Source organism: Balaenoptera acutorostrata, chromosome 8 (assembly GCF_949987535.1).
Source record: "Balaenoptera acutorostrata chromosome 8, mBalAcu1.1, whole genome shotgun sequence".
NCBI classification, from domain to species: domain Eukaryota; kingdom Metazoa; phylum Chordata; class Mammalia; order Artiodactyla; family Balaenopteridae; genus Balaenoptera; species Balaenoptera acutorostrata.
Genome location: NC_080071.1, coordinates 60,175,057 through 60,191,378, shown reverse-complemented (window position 1 = coordinate 60,191,378; position 16,322 = coordinate 60,175,057). Strand labels below are relative to the sequence as shown.

The 16,322-nt window shown below is 39.6% G+C and overlaps 1 protein-coding gene across 6 annotated transcripts in view; it reads right to left on the bottom strand.

The window, feature by feature from the left end:
- Window positions 1-16,322, bottom strand: part of CASP8 (caspase 8) — a 50,279-nt gene that overhangs the window by 1,688 nt on the left and 32,269 nt on the right. For 5 of the 6 annotated variants that reach the window (XM_007190523.2, XM_057551936.1, XM_007190521.2 and 2 more), the window contains 6 exons: window positions 14,616-14,721; window positions 13,652-13,790; window positions 13,495-13,539; window positions 4,863-4,948; window positions 3,104-3,245; window positions 504-1,005 (listed from right to left, as the gene is read on the bottom strand). In XM_007190523.2, coding sequence (XP_007190585.1) covers window positions 504-1,005; window positions 3,104-3,245; window positions 4,863-4,948; window positions 13,495-13,539; window positions 13,652-13,790; window positions 14,616-14,721 — 1,020 coding nt within the window. The remainder of the gene's footprint in view (window positions 1-503; window positions 1,006-3,103; window positions 3,246-4,862; window positions 4,949-13,494; window positions 13,540-13,651; window positions 13,791-14,615; window positions 14,722-16,322) is intronic. The other variant, XM_057551938.1, reaches the window with a different exon arrangement.

The window sequence follows — 16,322 nt, the reverse complement described above, 5'->3', positions numbered from 1 at the left end:
TGCTGGTTGTGTGTGCATTTGGTGAACTGTGCCGTACAAAACCATCATTTAAATAAAGGAAACATAAGATAATAAATGAGGGAAAGTTATTTTCCCACATTTTGTGGGCTTCAAAGCAGGCCAAATTTGTGGGAATAGAAAAAGTTTCTGATCTTTAGCACTTATCTCCCACAAGAGGGTCCAAGGTTGGTTAGCTATTATAGAACTTTTGACAGGGTTGGAGGATGTTAAACATGGAAATTCCAAACTAGTTGAGTGGGTTCAGTCATGTTTCTGCCCAGAGACAGAGGTGGACTATATGACTTTGCCATCTTTCCCACTCTATGATATGCTGATTGCCCTTTGAGGTGCTAAATAAAAGAAACTCCTCAGTAAGTATTTCAGTTTTTTCCATCGGTAAACTTGCCCTCTTTCCCACTCTGCAACTGACCTGAGAATTACAGTTATGTGATCCACAGCTAGACATTTAAAGATGAATGAAGTGTTGAATAAGCAAAAATTACCTAGGACATCTTTCTCTCAGGCTCTGGCAAAGTGACTGGATATACCAGGTCCCCTCCATGGTGCTTCGGTAGGAAACACAGTTGTTCACGGTGGCCATCCCCAGCAGAAAGTCAGCCTCATCTGGGATATATCTCTTCTGAAGTGATGAATCCATTTCTAAATAGGCTTCCTTCTGTTCTGAGTCAGTCTCAACAGCTATACCTCTCTGGTAGTTATCCCCTTGACAAGCCTGAATAAAAAAGATTTTGGGTTTGCCAAGAAGGGAAGGGCACTTTGAACCAGTGAAGTAAGAGGTCAGCTCATAGATAGGGGCTTCCTGCCCATCGGAGCCATAGATGATGCCCTTGTCTCCATGGGAGAGGATGCAGCAGATGAAGCAGTCCTTGTTATTGTGGTCCATGCTTTGGTAGGATTTCAGAACCTCACAGATTTTCTTTGCAGTGTAGTCTTTGTAATGCACTATCTCAAAATGAAGCTCACTAAAGGTCTTTCTCAAAGCCTCTGAAAAGTGAAACAAGAAAAGTCATATTACACCACAAGAATTCCCAGACCACAACCCAGGACTAGAGAGAACACTGATCAGATAAGAATCTGAACCGAACTTAAAAACAAGACCCTCTATATTAGTGGCTGGATTCCATAGACTTCTAATATTTACTACCACTACCTGCAAATATTTCCCAGCCCTGAGGCAAAAGAGAAAGGGGAGACTGCTATTGTGGGCCTGTTGTCTTTTCTCAACTAGTCTACAAGATGGGTAAGCTATTATTTAGGCTTACTACCTAACCAATCTAAAAAGTAACTGTAATACTTACATAATCAGAAAAAAAGCAAAAAAAAAATTTTAATAAAAGATCCATACTTATTTTATCCTGAACGCTCTCAAAATTGTTCATCAAAATACAAGACATGAATGTTTTAAAAGTCAAGTAGAACTAAAAGACTTATTACAAAAAAGCTACCCCGCTCTACTCCTTCCTTTTACCCAGTCATGTTCTGTCCAGCCATTTCTATGAAGGTAACCACTTTCAACTTTTAGCTATTATTATTTTTTTGGTATTAGCCTCCATTTTGTAATAAATTTGGGCTCATTTCTATTTATTCGTTTATAAATTTTAGACTTTTGTACTGAGTTCCTATTGTGGGTGATGAGTGCTTGGTGTTCTCACACATTTACAACTTTTAGTTGAAGCAATAGAAATATATGTATTACTAATACTATGTAAACATAATATTCTTTAATTATGCTTCCTTTCTTATTAAACTTTTTTGTCTTTCCTGGAATTAGCAATAGCATTATTTTTTCATTGCTTTGTTTTCTACATGCTTAACATTATTTTTCCCCAAATGCTCTAATTGATCTAGTCAAAGTCTTTCAACACTTTTCAGGCTGCCTGTCTGATTATTTTAGATAAAAATAGCATATATTTAAGGTGTACAACATTATGATATGAATAGTGAAATGATTACTACAGTTAAGCTAATAATATATCTCCTCACTCAGTTACCTTTTGTTTGCATGTGTGTGTGTGTGTGTGTGTGTGTGTGTGATGAGAACACCTGAAATATAGTCTCTTTGCATATTTCTCATGTTCAATACAGTATTATCAACTATGGCCATCATGCTCTACAGTAGATTGCTAAACTTATTCATCCTACATGCTGCTACTTTATACCCTTGATCAGAAATACAATCAATGCCATTTTAATAAAAAATGTTTTAATGGTAAATATTAAGTAAATGAAAATCGAAGGCCTGAAACCTTTTCTTCAATACCAAGATATACGATGATGAATGATGTAGTCAGTGAACTTAAGTTCTGTGGCTTTTTAAAACCTTAGAATAGATTTGCTTGAATAAACAAATGTTAACAGAAACCATTCACAGAGTCCTGATGATTAAAATCAACCTATCTTATTTTCTAAACTGCTCTATTTAAAAAATAAGTAATTACCTGATGTTATGACTCATAAACACCATTTTCAAAAATTCTTTGATCAAGTAAAAACTCTTAATATCACAATGGTTGGGTTGAATTATTTCTTTTATTGCTTTTAGTTGTAGCCATTTCTATGTTCACATGATGCAAATTATTTTTCATTTAACTTGTAAGCTCTCAATCTTAGCTGAAAAAGGCTGAGCCAAAGACTTTCTGTTTAGTTTAACATTTGAAAATGCTATTTCTGTTAAGGACTCAATTTCTGCTGCACTCATAGCCCAACTTTTATAAACACAACTTCCATAAATGGTCTTGATACCAAAGCAATGTTTTCACCCAACACCTAATACACTCTATAGAGGCTCTATTCATTTAGCTGAATTAAAAACAAAGTTTATTGTTGCTTTTTATAAGCCTTTTAGTAAGATTTGATATTTTATCTTTATATATACATTGCTTTGATTTTTAAAATTAATTTAAAAGAAAACAAAAGCAGAAAACTAGCAAGTATGTAAGAATGTTGTTCACCTCCACAGGGAAATACGGTTATATCCATCTTTTTGAAACACATGGCCCTGTTGATACAGCTTTTGTTCTCCCCTTTTGACAAAAACATCGATATTAGAAATATTTCATTTCTCTTTGGGGTTCTACTGTACCTGCATCCAAGTCTGTTCCATTCCTATCCTTAATGCTGTGAAGTTTGGGCACATCCTTCCTTGCTATGCTAAAATCATAATTGTTAAAGATCAAACAGTATCCCCGAGGTTTGCTTTTCATTCGGTAAACCGTGTTCGATGTCTGGAAAACAAAAATCCAACCCAGGAGCTGACTCTGTGGGTCAAACACTTGAGATGTGAACAAACAACTCCCTAGTAAGAGGTTAGGCATCACCTAAGCCAAACTGGGATGCAAGTGCACTTTCCATAGCCCCACCCCAACTTGACACTGCTCCCCTAAGGAACTAGTTTCCACTCATTCCCCGACAAGGATTGCAGACTCCTTCCCCACAGTTAGTGTGGAAAGTCAGTGTCCCAATACCTGGGCCTCCTGAACATTTGCACTTATATTAATAGTGTTGTCACCACATTGTATTGGTATTATTTATTCTCATTTCTGCTCAAGGCAGGAACATCTGTGCCAGGGACTAGGATTATTATTAATTTGTGAGAGCTCAATCAGGAGTTGCTGGATGAATGACTGTCTTGGTGCTATCTCTGGGCTGCCCCTTTGAGACCTTGTGATTCCCTTGGCTCTCTGCTCAACTCATCCATGCTTCTGGGCTAACAGGTGAGGGCCTGCCCATCACACGGCATAGCATGGTCCCAGGATTTTTCAAGCTGATGGCTTAATCTGGATCTCAGGACCACGGTGACTCGAGGAGACAGATGTGCTGGGCAGGCAGGTCTTGGCTGTGCTACGGGTTACAGTATCCACACTCTACTACTTGACAGTATCAATCAGAGGTGACCCTGTGACCTCCTGACTTCCCTGGGGTTGTTTCAGTGCTGAGATATTTAGCATTTATTGGGAAATCCATGCAGTCCCTCAAGGTAGAGAAAAGGGCCCCAGACTAGGGGGCCAAATTCCTGGCTCTACTACTTAATAACCTTAAGACTTTGGACAAGTTAACTAATCTCTCTTGCACTCAGTGTCATTAGCTGATGGGTGGGGATGACATTTGCAGAGTGCTTTTACTGTTTACAAAGTGCCACATGGCTTCAGTTAATCCTTGATGTTCAGACTGAGAGAGGTCTGGTAATTTGCTTAGGAGTCCACTAATAAATGGTCTCTCCTAAGCTTAATTTCAAGTCTCCCACTAGACATTAGGCATACAGGGTTTCCTCTGCTTCCCACCACAAGGAAGAGTGAATGGGCTGCTGAGTCACAATGTGGTAAATTGCTGAAAGTTACAGAAACAGAAGTGATATCTAGAAAGGCAATTTTGGGGCCAGCTCATTGGGATGAGATCATAGAGACAACTAGATTGTGAGCATGTGCTGCTTACACCTAATCACAAAGGAGAAACTGTTTTGAAATGCCAAGCTAAAAGAAGACTTTGCTTTTTCTAATCCTGCTGACTCTTCTCCCAAAGCCCTCTCCCATTTAGGCTGATGCAGCTGCTGAAAGGATCAGGTTGGAGGCTCCCCACCCATCTGCCTTCCAATTATTCCAACATCTTTGCTTTTAAAATAGAAATTTAACACATGGGAAATCAAAGAGATCAAAATTTTTTCAAAAATTACAAAGTCACATGTTAAACTTGTGCTTTTGTGAATTTTTTTCTACAGTTCTCAACATTTTCAAGAAGTTTCTGTTTAGTTTCTATTAGTTTATCTGGAAGCTAAAAAAAGCTCAGGAACACAATACTTAGAATCTGCAGCACAAAGGGGAAAAGGAATGGGAATTTCCCGGTACCTGCGACTCACTGTCTTTTTCTCCTGGAGAGTCCGACATGGCCAGCATTTCAAGAGAGCCCTCCCTTATGAGCAATTGTGACACATCTGGAATGACACAGGCAGGGAAGGTGCTTTGGTGAAGAAAGATGTAGCACCCAGGACAACATAAGGTCCCTTTTAAAATGAAAATTCACAGGACTTCCCTGGTGGCTGAGTGGTTAAGAATCCTCCTGCCAATGCAAGGGACATGGGTTCGAGCCCTGGTCTGAGAAGATCCCACATGCCGTGGAGCAACTAAGCCTGTGTGCCACAACTACTGAAGCCCGCATGCCTAGAGCCCATGCTCTGCAAAAAGGGAAGCCACCGCAGTGAGAAGCCCACACACCACAACGAAGAGTAGCCCCACTTGCTGCAGCTAGAGAAAGCCCATGAGCAGCAACAAAGACCCAATGCAGCCAAAATTTTTTAAAAATTTAAAAATAAATAGAATAAATTTTTAAAAAATAAAGTCAGGATTTGTTAAAAAAAAAAAAAGAAAGAAAGAAAGAAAGGAAAAAAAAGAAAATGCACAGACCACCTTGAACATAATATCCTTGCAGTTCACAGAATAAGGGAAAATCTTATCACTAACTAACTCTGCCCCTATTTCAAACATGCTGGCCTGGGGCTGCAGGGTCTTTGTCTTTTGACAATGCCTTTTATATCTTCCAATGTGCAGAGAAGGTGAAAAGTAGCCAGTGCTATTAGGAGAACAGGTCCATTAACATGCAAATGTCATTTGCATACAGAGTGAAATAAGTCAGAAATAGAAAAATAAATATTGTATATTAACACGTATATGTGGAATCTAGAAAAATGGTACAGATGAACCGGTTTGCAGGGCAGAAATAGAGACACAGATGTAGAGAACGAACGTATGGACACCAAGTGGGGAAAGTGGGGGGGTGATGAATTGGGAGATTGGAATTGACATATATACATTAACATGTAGAAAATAGATAACTAATGAGAACCTGCTATATAGCACAGGGAACACCACTTCACTGTACAGTAGATACTAACACAACATTGTAAAACAACTATACCCCAATAAATAAATAAATAAATAATTAATTAAAACAAAACGGGAAAAAAAGATGCAGATGTGGTCACAGTTGTCACTGCTGTAGCCCTCCCTCTCCACAGCCTGAGTGAGCAAGTGCACCCTAATCAGCCGCTGCTTTTGCCCCCTCTTGCCTGGGTGGGGAAACAGACGCCTGAGGGTGGCCCACATGCAGAGACGGGACCAAAACCAAAGGTGAACTCCAGGGGAAGTGGTACCAAAGAAGAGAAAGGGAAATCTCTCTGTGCAGCCACAGGAGCAGAGGATTAAGTCCCTGCAATCGGCTTGGTACACCCTGCAACTGTGGAATATCTGAATAGACAATGAGTGTTCCTGCAATTGAGGCTGTGGACTTTGGGGACAAGTACAAGCTGGAGTTGGGCCAGGTCAGAGTCTGAGCTGACCCCACAGTGCCCACAGCAGGTCCAGAGACCTACCTAGAAGTACTGGAGGACTTCCCGGGCAGGCAGGGATTGGCTGCGCTTCACTGTGGGAGCAAGGACACTGACAGGTGAGGCCACAGGAAAATATTAATATTACTATTATTTTTTTCACTTTGTTCTATTGTTTTTTATTATTCTTTTTATTTTTATTTACTTTTTCTTTTCTTTTTTATGCTTTTATTTGTAATATATTTTTTACTTTATTTTTTTGCCTCTTTCTACTTTACTTTGTCATTATACTGTGCTTTTTCCTTGTTTTTGTTTTCCCCTGTTTTGCTTTGTTTTTATCTTCTTTTTAACTATATTTTATATTTTTCCATTTTTACTTTACTTTTTTGTTGTTTTATATTTTTTCCTTTTGTTTTCATCTTTCTTATGTTTTTATCTCTTTTAAATCTCTTTTGTGTGTTTGTTCTATGCTTTCTTTGCCTTTTTTTTAGATTGCTTTCTGCTTTTGATTGGTTTTTTGTTTTTTCTTTTTGATAGTTTAGTTTTTACTGTCTGTTTTCATTTTGGGGTTAGTTTACTTGCTTGGTTGCTCTCTTCTTTTTTGTTTTCTTTTTCTTTTCTTTTTGTGAGTGTGTGTGTGTGTGTGTGTTTCTTTGTGTGTTTTTGACTGTTTGGTTTTGCTTTTACCATTCGACTTGGGGTTTTGTTTGTCTGTTCTTTTTTTTTTTTTTTTTTTTTCCTTTTCTTCCACACCATGTGGCTTGCAGGGTCTTGGTGCTCCAGCCAGGGGTTGGGCCTGAGCCTCTGAGGTGGGAGAGCTGAGTCCAGGATGTTGGACCACCAGAGAACTCCTGGCCCCAGGGAATATTAATCAGTGAGAGCTCTCCCAGAGGTCTCCATCTCAACAGTAAGACCCAGCTCCACCCAAGGGCCAGCAAGCTCCAGTGCTGGATGCCTCACAACAAACAACTAGCAAGACAGGAACGCAACCCCACCCATTAGTCTATACCCCAGCCTTTAGTCAGAGAGGCTGACTAAAGTCAAACTAAGCTCACAGACACCCCAAAACACACCACTGGATGCGGCCCTGCCCATCAGAGGGACAAGATCCAGCTCCCCCCACCAGGAAGCCTACACAAGGCACTGGACCAACCCCACCCACTGGGGGCAGACACCAGAAGTAAGAGGAACTACGACCCTGCACCCTGCAGAAAGGAGACCCCCAAACACAGTAAGTTAAACAAAATGACAACACAGAGAAATATGCTGCAGATGAAGGAGCAAGGTAAAAACCCACAAGACCAAACAAATGAAGAGGAAATAGGCAGTCTACCCGAAAAAGAATTCAGAGTAATGATAGTAAAGATGATTCAAAATCTCAGCAATAGAATGGAGACAATACAAGAAATGTTCAACAAGGACCTAGAAGAACTAAAGAGCAAACAAACAGTGATGAACAACACAATAACTGAAATTAAAAATACTCTAGAAGGAATCAATAGCAGAATAACTGAGGCAGAAGAATAGAGAAGTGAGCTGGAAGATAGAATGGTGGAAATAACTGCTGCAGAGCAGAATAAACAAAAAACAATGAAAAGAATTGAGAACAGTCTCAGAGACCTCTGGAACAACATTAAACACACCAACATTTGAATTATACGGGTCCCAGAAGAAGAAGAGAAAGAGAAAGGGCCTGAGAAAAGATTTGAAGAGATTGTAGTTGAAAATTTCCCTAATGTGGGAAAGGAAACAGTCAATCAAGTCCAGGAAGCACAGAGAGTCCCATACAGGATAAACCCAAAGAGAAACACACCAAGACACATATTAATCAAACTATCAAAAATTAAATACAAAGAAAAAATATTAGGGACTTCCCTGGTGGTCCAGTGATAAAGAATCTGCCTTACAATGCAGGGGACGTGGGTTCGATCCTTGGTCATGGAACTAAGATCCCACATGCCACAAGGCAACTAAGCCCATGTGCCACAACTACGGAGCTCACATGCCTCAACTAGAGCCCATGTGCCACAAATTACAGAGCCCGCATGCTCTGGAACCTGCATGCCACAACTACAGAGCTCATGCACCCTGGAGCCTGTGCACTACAACTAGAGAGAGAAAACCCACACACCACAACTAGAGAGAAGCCCACACACCACAATGAAGAGTCTGCATGCTGCAACGAAAGATTCTGCATGCCTCAACAAAGATCCTGTGTGCCACAACTAAGAGCCAACACAGACAAAAATAAAAAATAAAAATAAAAAAATAAATCTTAAAAAAAAAAAAGAAAAAATATGAAAAGCAGCAAGGGAAGAGCAACAAATAACATACAAGGGAATCCCCATAAGGTTATGAGCTGATTTTTCAGCAGAAACTCCACAGGCAAGAAGGGAGGGCCCAATATATTTAAAGTGATGAAAGGGAAAAAGCTACAGCCAAGATTACTCTACCCAGCAAGAATCTCATTCAGATTTGATGGAAAAATCAAAAGGTTTACAGACAAGCAAAATCTAAGAGAATTTAGCACCACAAAACCAGCTCTACAACAAATACCAAAGGAACTTCTCTAAGTGGAAAACACAAGAGAAGAAAAAGACCTACAAAAACAAACTCAAAACAATTAAGAAAATGGTAATAGGAACGTACATATTGATAATTACCTTTAATGTGAATGGATTAAATGCTCCAACCAAAAGACACAGGCTTGCTGAATGGATACAAAAACAAGACCTGTATATATGCTGTCTACAAGAGACCCACTTCAGACTTAGGGACACATACAGACTGAAAGTGAAGGGATGGAAAAAGATATTCCATGCAAATGGAAATCAAAAGAAAGCTGGAGTAGCAATACTCATATCAGATAAAATAGACTTTAAAATAAAGAATGTTGCAAGACACAAAGAAGGAAACTACATAGTGATCAAGGGATCAATCCAGGAAGAAGATATAACAATTATAAATATATATGCACCCAAGATAGGAGCACCTCAATGCATAAGGCAAATGCTAACAGCTATAAAAGGGGGAAATCGACAGTAACACAATAAAGGTGGGGGACTTTAACACCTCACTTACACCAATGGACAGATCATCCAGACAGAAAATAAATAAGGAAACACAAGCTTTAAATGACAAAATAGACCAGATAGATTTAATTGATATTTATAGGACATTCCATCCAAAAACAGCAGATTATACTTTCTTCTCAAGTGCACATGGAACATTCTCCAGGATAGAGCACATCGTGGGTCACAAATCAAGCCTCAGTAAATTTAAGAAAATTGAAATCATATCATACATCTTTTCTGACCACAATGCTATGAGATTAGAACTCAATTACAGGGAAAAAAACGTAAAAAACACAAACACATGGAGGCTAAACAATACGTTACTAAATAACCACGAGATCACTGAAGAAATCAAAGACAAAATCAAAAAATACCTAGAGACAAATGACAATGAAAACACGACGATCCAAAACCTACGGGATGCAGCAAAAGCACTTCTAAGAGGGAAGTTTATAGCAATACAATCATACCTCAAGAAACAACAAACATCTCAAATAAACAATCTAACCTTACACCTAAAGTAACTAGAGAAAGAAGAACAAACAAAACCCAAAGTTAGCAGAAGGAAAGACATCATAAAGATCAGAGCAGGAATAAATGAAATAGAAACAAAGAAAACAATAGCAAAGATCAATAAAACTAAAAACTGGTTCTTTGAGAAGATAAACAAAATTGATAAACCATTAGCCAGACTCATCAAGAAAAAGATGGAGAGAACTCACAACAATAAAATTAGAAATGAAAAAGGAGAAGGTAAAACGGACACCGCAGAAATACAAAGCATCATAAGAGACTACTACAAGCAACTCTATGTCAATAAAACGGACAACCTGGAAGAAATGGACAAATTCTTAGAAAGGTATAACCTTCCAACACTGAACCAGGAAGAAATAGAAAATATGAACAGACCAATCACCAGTAATGAAATTGAAACTGTGATTAAAAATCTTCCAACAAACAAAAGTCCAGGACCAGACGGCTTCACAGGTGAAATCTATAAAATATTTAGAGAAGAGCTAACACCCATCCTTCTCAAACTCTTCCAAAAAATTGCAGAGGAAGGAACATTCCAAAACTCATTCTACGAGGCCACTATCACCCTGATGCCAAAACCAGACAACGATATCACAAAAAAAGAAAATTATAGACCAATATCACTGATGAATGTAGATGCAAAAATCCTCAACAAAATACTAGCAAACAGAATCCAACAACACATTAAAAGGATCATACACCATGATCAAGTGGGACTGATCCCAGGGATGCAAGGATTCTTCAATATACACAAATCAATCAATGTGATACACCATATTAACAAATTGAAGAATAAAAACCATATGATCATCTCAATAGATGCAGCAAAAGCTTTTGAGAAAATTCAACACCCATTTATGATTAAAAGAACTCTCCAGAAAGTGGGCACAGAGGGAACCTACCTCAGCATAATAAAGGCCATATATGACAAACCCACAGCAAACATCATTCTCAATGGTGAAAAACTGAAAGCATTTCCTCTAAGATCAGGAACAAGACAAGGATGTCCACTCTCACCACTATGATTCAACATAGTTTTGGAAGTCCTAGCCACGGCAATCAGAGAAGAAAAGGAAATAAAAGGAATACAAATTGGAAAAGAAGTAAAACTGTCACTGTTTGTAGATGACATGATACCATACATAGAGAATCCTAAAGATGCCACCAGAAAACTACTAGAGCTAATCAATGAATCTGGTAAAGTTGCAGGATACAAAATTAATGCACAGAAATCTCTTGCATTCCTATACACTAACAACGAAAGATCAGAAAGAGAAATTAAGGAAACAATCCCATTCACCATTGCAACAAAAAGAATAAAATACCTAGGAATAAACCTACCTAAGGAGGTAAAAGACCTGTACTCAGAAAACTATAGGATACTGATGAAAGAAATCAAAGATGACACAAGCAGATGGAGAGATATACCATGTTCTTGGATTGGAAAAATCAATATTGCAAAAATGACTATACTACCCAAAGCAATCTACAGATTCAATGCCATCCCTATCAAATCGCCAATGGCATTTTTCACAGAACTAGAACAAAAAATCTTAATATTTGTATGGAGACACAAAAGATCCCGAAGAGCCAAAGAAATCTTGAGGAAAAAAAAAAATGGAGCTGGAGGAATCAGACTCCCTGACTTCAGACTATACTACAAAGCTACAGTAATCAAGACAGCATGGTAGTGGCACAAAAACAGAAATACAGATCATTGGAAGAGGATAAAAAGCCCAGAGATAAACCCACGCACCTATGGTCAACTACTCTATGACAAAGGAGGCAAGGATATACAATGGAGAAAAGACAGTCTCTTCAGTAAGTGATGCTGGGAAAACTGGACAGTTACTTGTAAAAGAATGAAATCAGAACACTCCCTAACACCATACACAAAAATAAACTCAAAATGGATTAAAGACCTAAATGTAAGGCCAGACACTATAAAACTCTTAGAGGAAAACATAGGCAGAAAACTCCATGACATAAATTACAGCAAGATCCTTTTTGACCCACCTCCTAGAGAAATGGGAATAAAAACAAAAATAAACAAATGGGACCTAATGAAATTGAAAAGCTCTTGCACAACAAAGGAAAACATAAACAAGATGAAAAGACAACCCTCAGAATGGGAGAAAATATTTGCAAATGAAGCAACTGACAAAGGATTAATCTCCAAAATATACAAGCAAGCAGTTCCTGCAGCTCAATATCAAAAAAACAAACAACCCAATCCGAAAATGGGCAGAAGACCTAAATAAACATTTCTCCAAAGAAGATATACAGATTGCCAACAAACACATGAAAGGATGCTCAACATCACTAATCATTAGAGAAACGCAAATCAAAACTACAATGAGGTATCACCTCACACCTGTCAGAGTGGCCATCATCAAAAAATCTACAAGCAATAAATGCTGGAGAGGGTGTGGAGAAAAGAGAACCCTCTTGCACTGTTGGTGGGAATGTAAATTGATACAGTCACTATGGAGAACAGTATGGAGGTTCCTTAAAAAACTAAAAATAGAATTACCATATGACCCAGCAATCCCACTACTGGGCACATACCCAGAGAAAGCCTTAATGCAAAAAGGCACATGCGGACTTCCCTGGTGGCACAGTGGTTAAGAATCCACCTGACAATGCAGGGGACACAGGTTTGAGCCCTGGTCCAGGATGATCCCACATGCTGCAGAACAACTAAGCCTGTGTGCCACAACTACTGAGCCTGCACTCTAGAGCCTGAAAGCCTCAACTACTGAAGCCCGCGCACCTAGAGGCCGTGCTCTGCAACAAGAGAAGCCACCGCAATGAGAAGCCTGCATGCAGCAACAAAGAGTAGCCCCCACTCGCCACAGCTAGAGAAAGCCCATGTGCAGCAACAAAGACCCAACACAGCCAAAAATAAATAAATAAATAAGTAAAATAAATTTATTTTTAGAAAAGACACATGCACCCCGATATTCATTGCAGCAGTATTTACGATAGCCAGGTCATGGAAGCAACATCAATGCCCATCAACAGACAAAGGGATAAAGAAGATGTGGTACATATATACAGTGGAATATTACTCAGCCTAAAAAAGGAATGAAATTGGGTCATTTGCAGAGACATGGATGGGCCTAGAGACTGTCATACTGAGTGAAGTAAGTCAGAAAGAGAAAAACAAATATCATATATTTAACACACATATGTGGAATCTAGAAAAAATGGTACAGATGAACTGGTTTGCAAGGCAGAAGTAGAGACACAGACATAGAGAACAAACGTATGGACACCAAGAGGGGAAACGGGGGGGTGGAATGAATTGGGAGATTGGGATTGACATATACACACTAATAGGTAGGAAATAGATAACTAATGAGAACCTGCTGTATAGCATGGGGAACTCTACTTCAATTCACTGAAACTAACACAACTTTGTAAAACAACTCTACCCCAATTAAAAAAAAAATGCAGATGTGGTAGAAGGTTGTGGAGAGGAGGCAATGAGGCTATCAGGAAGTAAGTTAACTAAATAAACCTCGAAAACATATCTGCAAGTATTACCGTTTGAAAATTCATCTGGACCTCTTTCAAGGCTCATTCTTTGCTCTGAATTTAAAAAGAAACACACACATGTTTGATTAGAAACTGCTGTGACATAGAGGAGTCTGTCCATTTAAGACTACATTTTGCTGATCCACAGCTCTCAGGTTATTTATACCTCTGCTTAGTTCTTCATAATCGTTGATTTTCTTCAGCAGGCTCCTGTTGATTTGCTCACAGATTCTTTTCAGGGTGTCCAAGTTTCTTTCCCCTAGGATGACCCTCTTCTCCATCTCTATGAAGATATCAAGCAAGGTCTAGAGGGAGGAGAAATCAAGTTGGAAGACTAGATGGAGCCATATTGGCTTTTAGATTAACTTTTTTTTTTACTTCCACTCTCTCCAAACTAAGCACCCACCCTAGCTTCCCAAGCCAACCCTCCTGAGAGGACATCCTGGTCTTATAAAGCCAATCAGTAGATTATTAGGGAGGCAATTCATGATTTCTGGGCCAGAAAGACAGAAATAAGAAGACACAGGAGAAGTCACATCAGATGTCACCTAGTCCCCAGGCCCAGGCCCTGTGCTGAAACTGCCTGTGGACTCCTTTATGTGAAGACAGTGAAGCAGCCCGAGTGCATGGCTGAGATGCAACAGCCTGGTCCCTATGGCAACAGCCCTGGGGACTGCCTCACACCTTCCATTGCCTCTGCCACCTGATCATCTCCAGGCTGAGTGTCCCCATAACACACACACACACATACAACATTACATCACAGCACACACACACACAGAGTTCCAGGTCCCAGGTTGTTTCAGAGACTGCAGAAGTGAGGAAACGATCTCAGGCCCACCACCATCTCTCCTGCCTCTGCAAGGTCTCCACATTGCCTGTGCCTCCACACCAGCCTTCTCCCCTTGCTCCTCACTCTGCCTTGTTCCTGGTAATTAACGGGAGCAGCACTTTACAGTATACAGAGGCATCATATCTACAGCACTCACGCCTGACAGCATTCTTCTTCTCCCCAGTTAAAAAGTGAGAACTCATGTTGCTTTTACTGACAAGTGCTCTCTTTAGTCTCAGAAATCCCCACTGGCTGACTCACCCTCAGGACTAAACCTCGGTCAGACACCAGGTCTTACCATGTCATCATCCAGCTTACATTTGGCGATCTCCTGGCTCAAAAAAAACTTGAAGTCCTTCAATTCCAGTTTGGTCACATCTTCTGAAATCTGAAAAAGCATGACCCTGCAGTGGGAAACAGAAACACTTTAGAAATATTTTCTTAAATGATTTCCCATCCGATATATAGAGTCACAGTGGACTTGATTCCTATGGCCTCCCTTTAAAACAAAGCCAGATAATGACGTGATTTATGAGTTGAGTCCTTGGAAAGAGGCTAGTGTAGTGACACTGAAGACAAATGGCTCAGGCCCAACTATCCCACTCTTAACAGAATTTAAAGTTCTCCAACTTTGACTTTCAGTTAATTTCAGTTAAATGAATTGTGTTTTTCCTTTGTCCTTCGCTATAGAATCAAGATCTTGTTGCAATAGAAAAAAAGCTTTGATTTTGGATATCATGCTTTTCAAAACGCAAATCAGATGGAATTCCTCAGTTAAAACTAGTCAATGTTCTCCCAGCCGCTACCTTCAGTAGGAAGGCCAAACACCTCCTTCTGGAGTACGGGCTTTTGTGAACTGAGCCCAGCCTGCCTCCTCATCTCTGGATGCTCCTTACTGCTGTCCCCCCATCTCCTCTCTGAACACACCCAGCTGCCCTGCCCCTCATCCTGTTAGGCTGGGCCTCCTCCCACCCCTATCCCCTTGTCCGTCTGCAGACAACCACTCATTCACTAACAGCTCAAGCACTGCCTGACTGTCCTCAAGGCTGTATTCACCCCACCGTACCTGCCTGTGCATCGCCAGAAGAGTAACACACATAACTGTCTGTTTATGAAGCTGTCCAAGTTCCCTGAGAATGGGATCAGTGCCCTTTTGGTTTCCATAAGCCTAGAGAATCATGAGATACAGTGTTTAAGTGCAGGGGACCCAGACTCCTGGTGTTGGAACCTTGGATCCACCATCCATGAGCTGTGTGGCTTTAGACATGTTACACATTTTTTCCCCCTCATCTGTAGACTGTAGATAATACTCTATTTACCCCTCTGGGAGGTGTTGAGGATTACTTGAATAAGTTTACCTGAAGCACTTAAACCAACCTTTGGCAACACACTAAGTGTTCAAACATGACAGGCATTATTATTTCCTAAATTATGATAGGCTCTTGGGATATGCTTGTTGAATGAACAAAGGAAAGTTTTATAAGTCAGCAAACCTTTTACTATTATGGTGCAAAGGAAAATAACTTTAATACAAAAACATGTTAACTTCAAAATTAAATTAGAAAATTAAAATTCTAAAAATAAAAACATGGCTGACCCTTGAGCAACACAGGTTTGAAGTGTGCGGGTCCACTTATGTAAAGATTTTTTTCAATAAATATGTAATACAGTACTACACAGTCTGCAGTTGGTCGAGCCCACAAATGTGGAATGTAAGATACAGAGGATCGACTGTAAGTTATAAGCGGGTTTTTGTGCAGAGGGTCCACACCCCTAACCCCCATGTTGTTCAATGATCAACTGTAGTGTAGAAACAGAAGTTACTCAGTATTATCACCTGCTTCATCCTTCTTCTCATGGACTCTCTACCCTAGAAATATTTCTTTAAAGTTTTCTCAGTTTGACCAAGATTGGGTCCAATCAAAAGCTACCTCCCCTTTTAACTTTATCACAAGGTATTTTGCCTTTCTAAGTTCCTCATTACTGAAACCTACTGGCTTTCTTG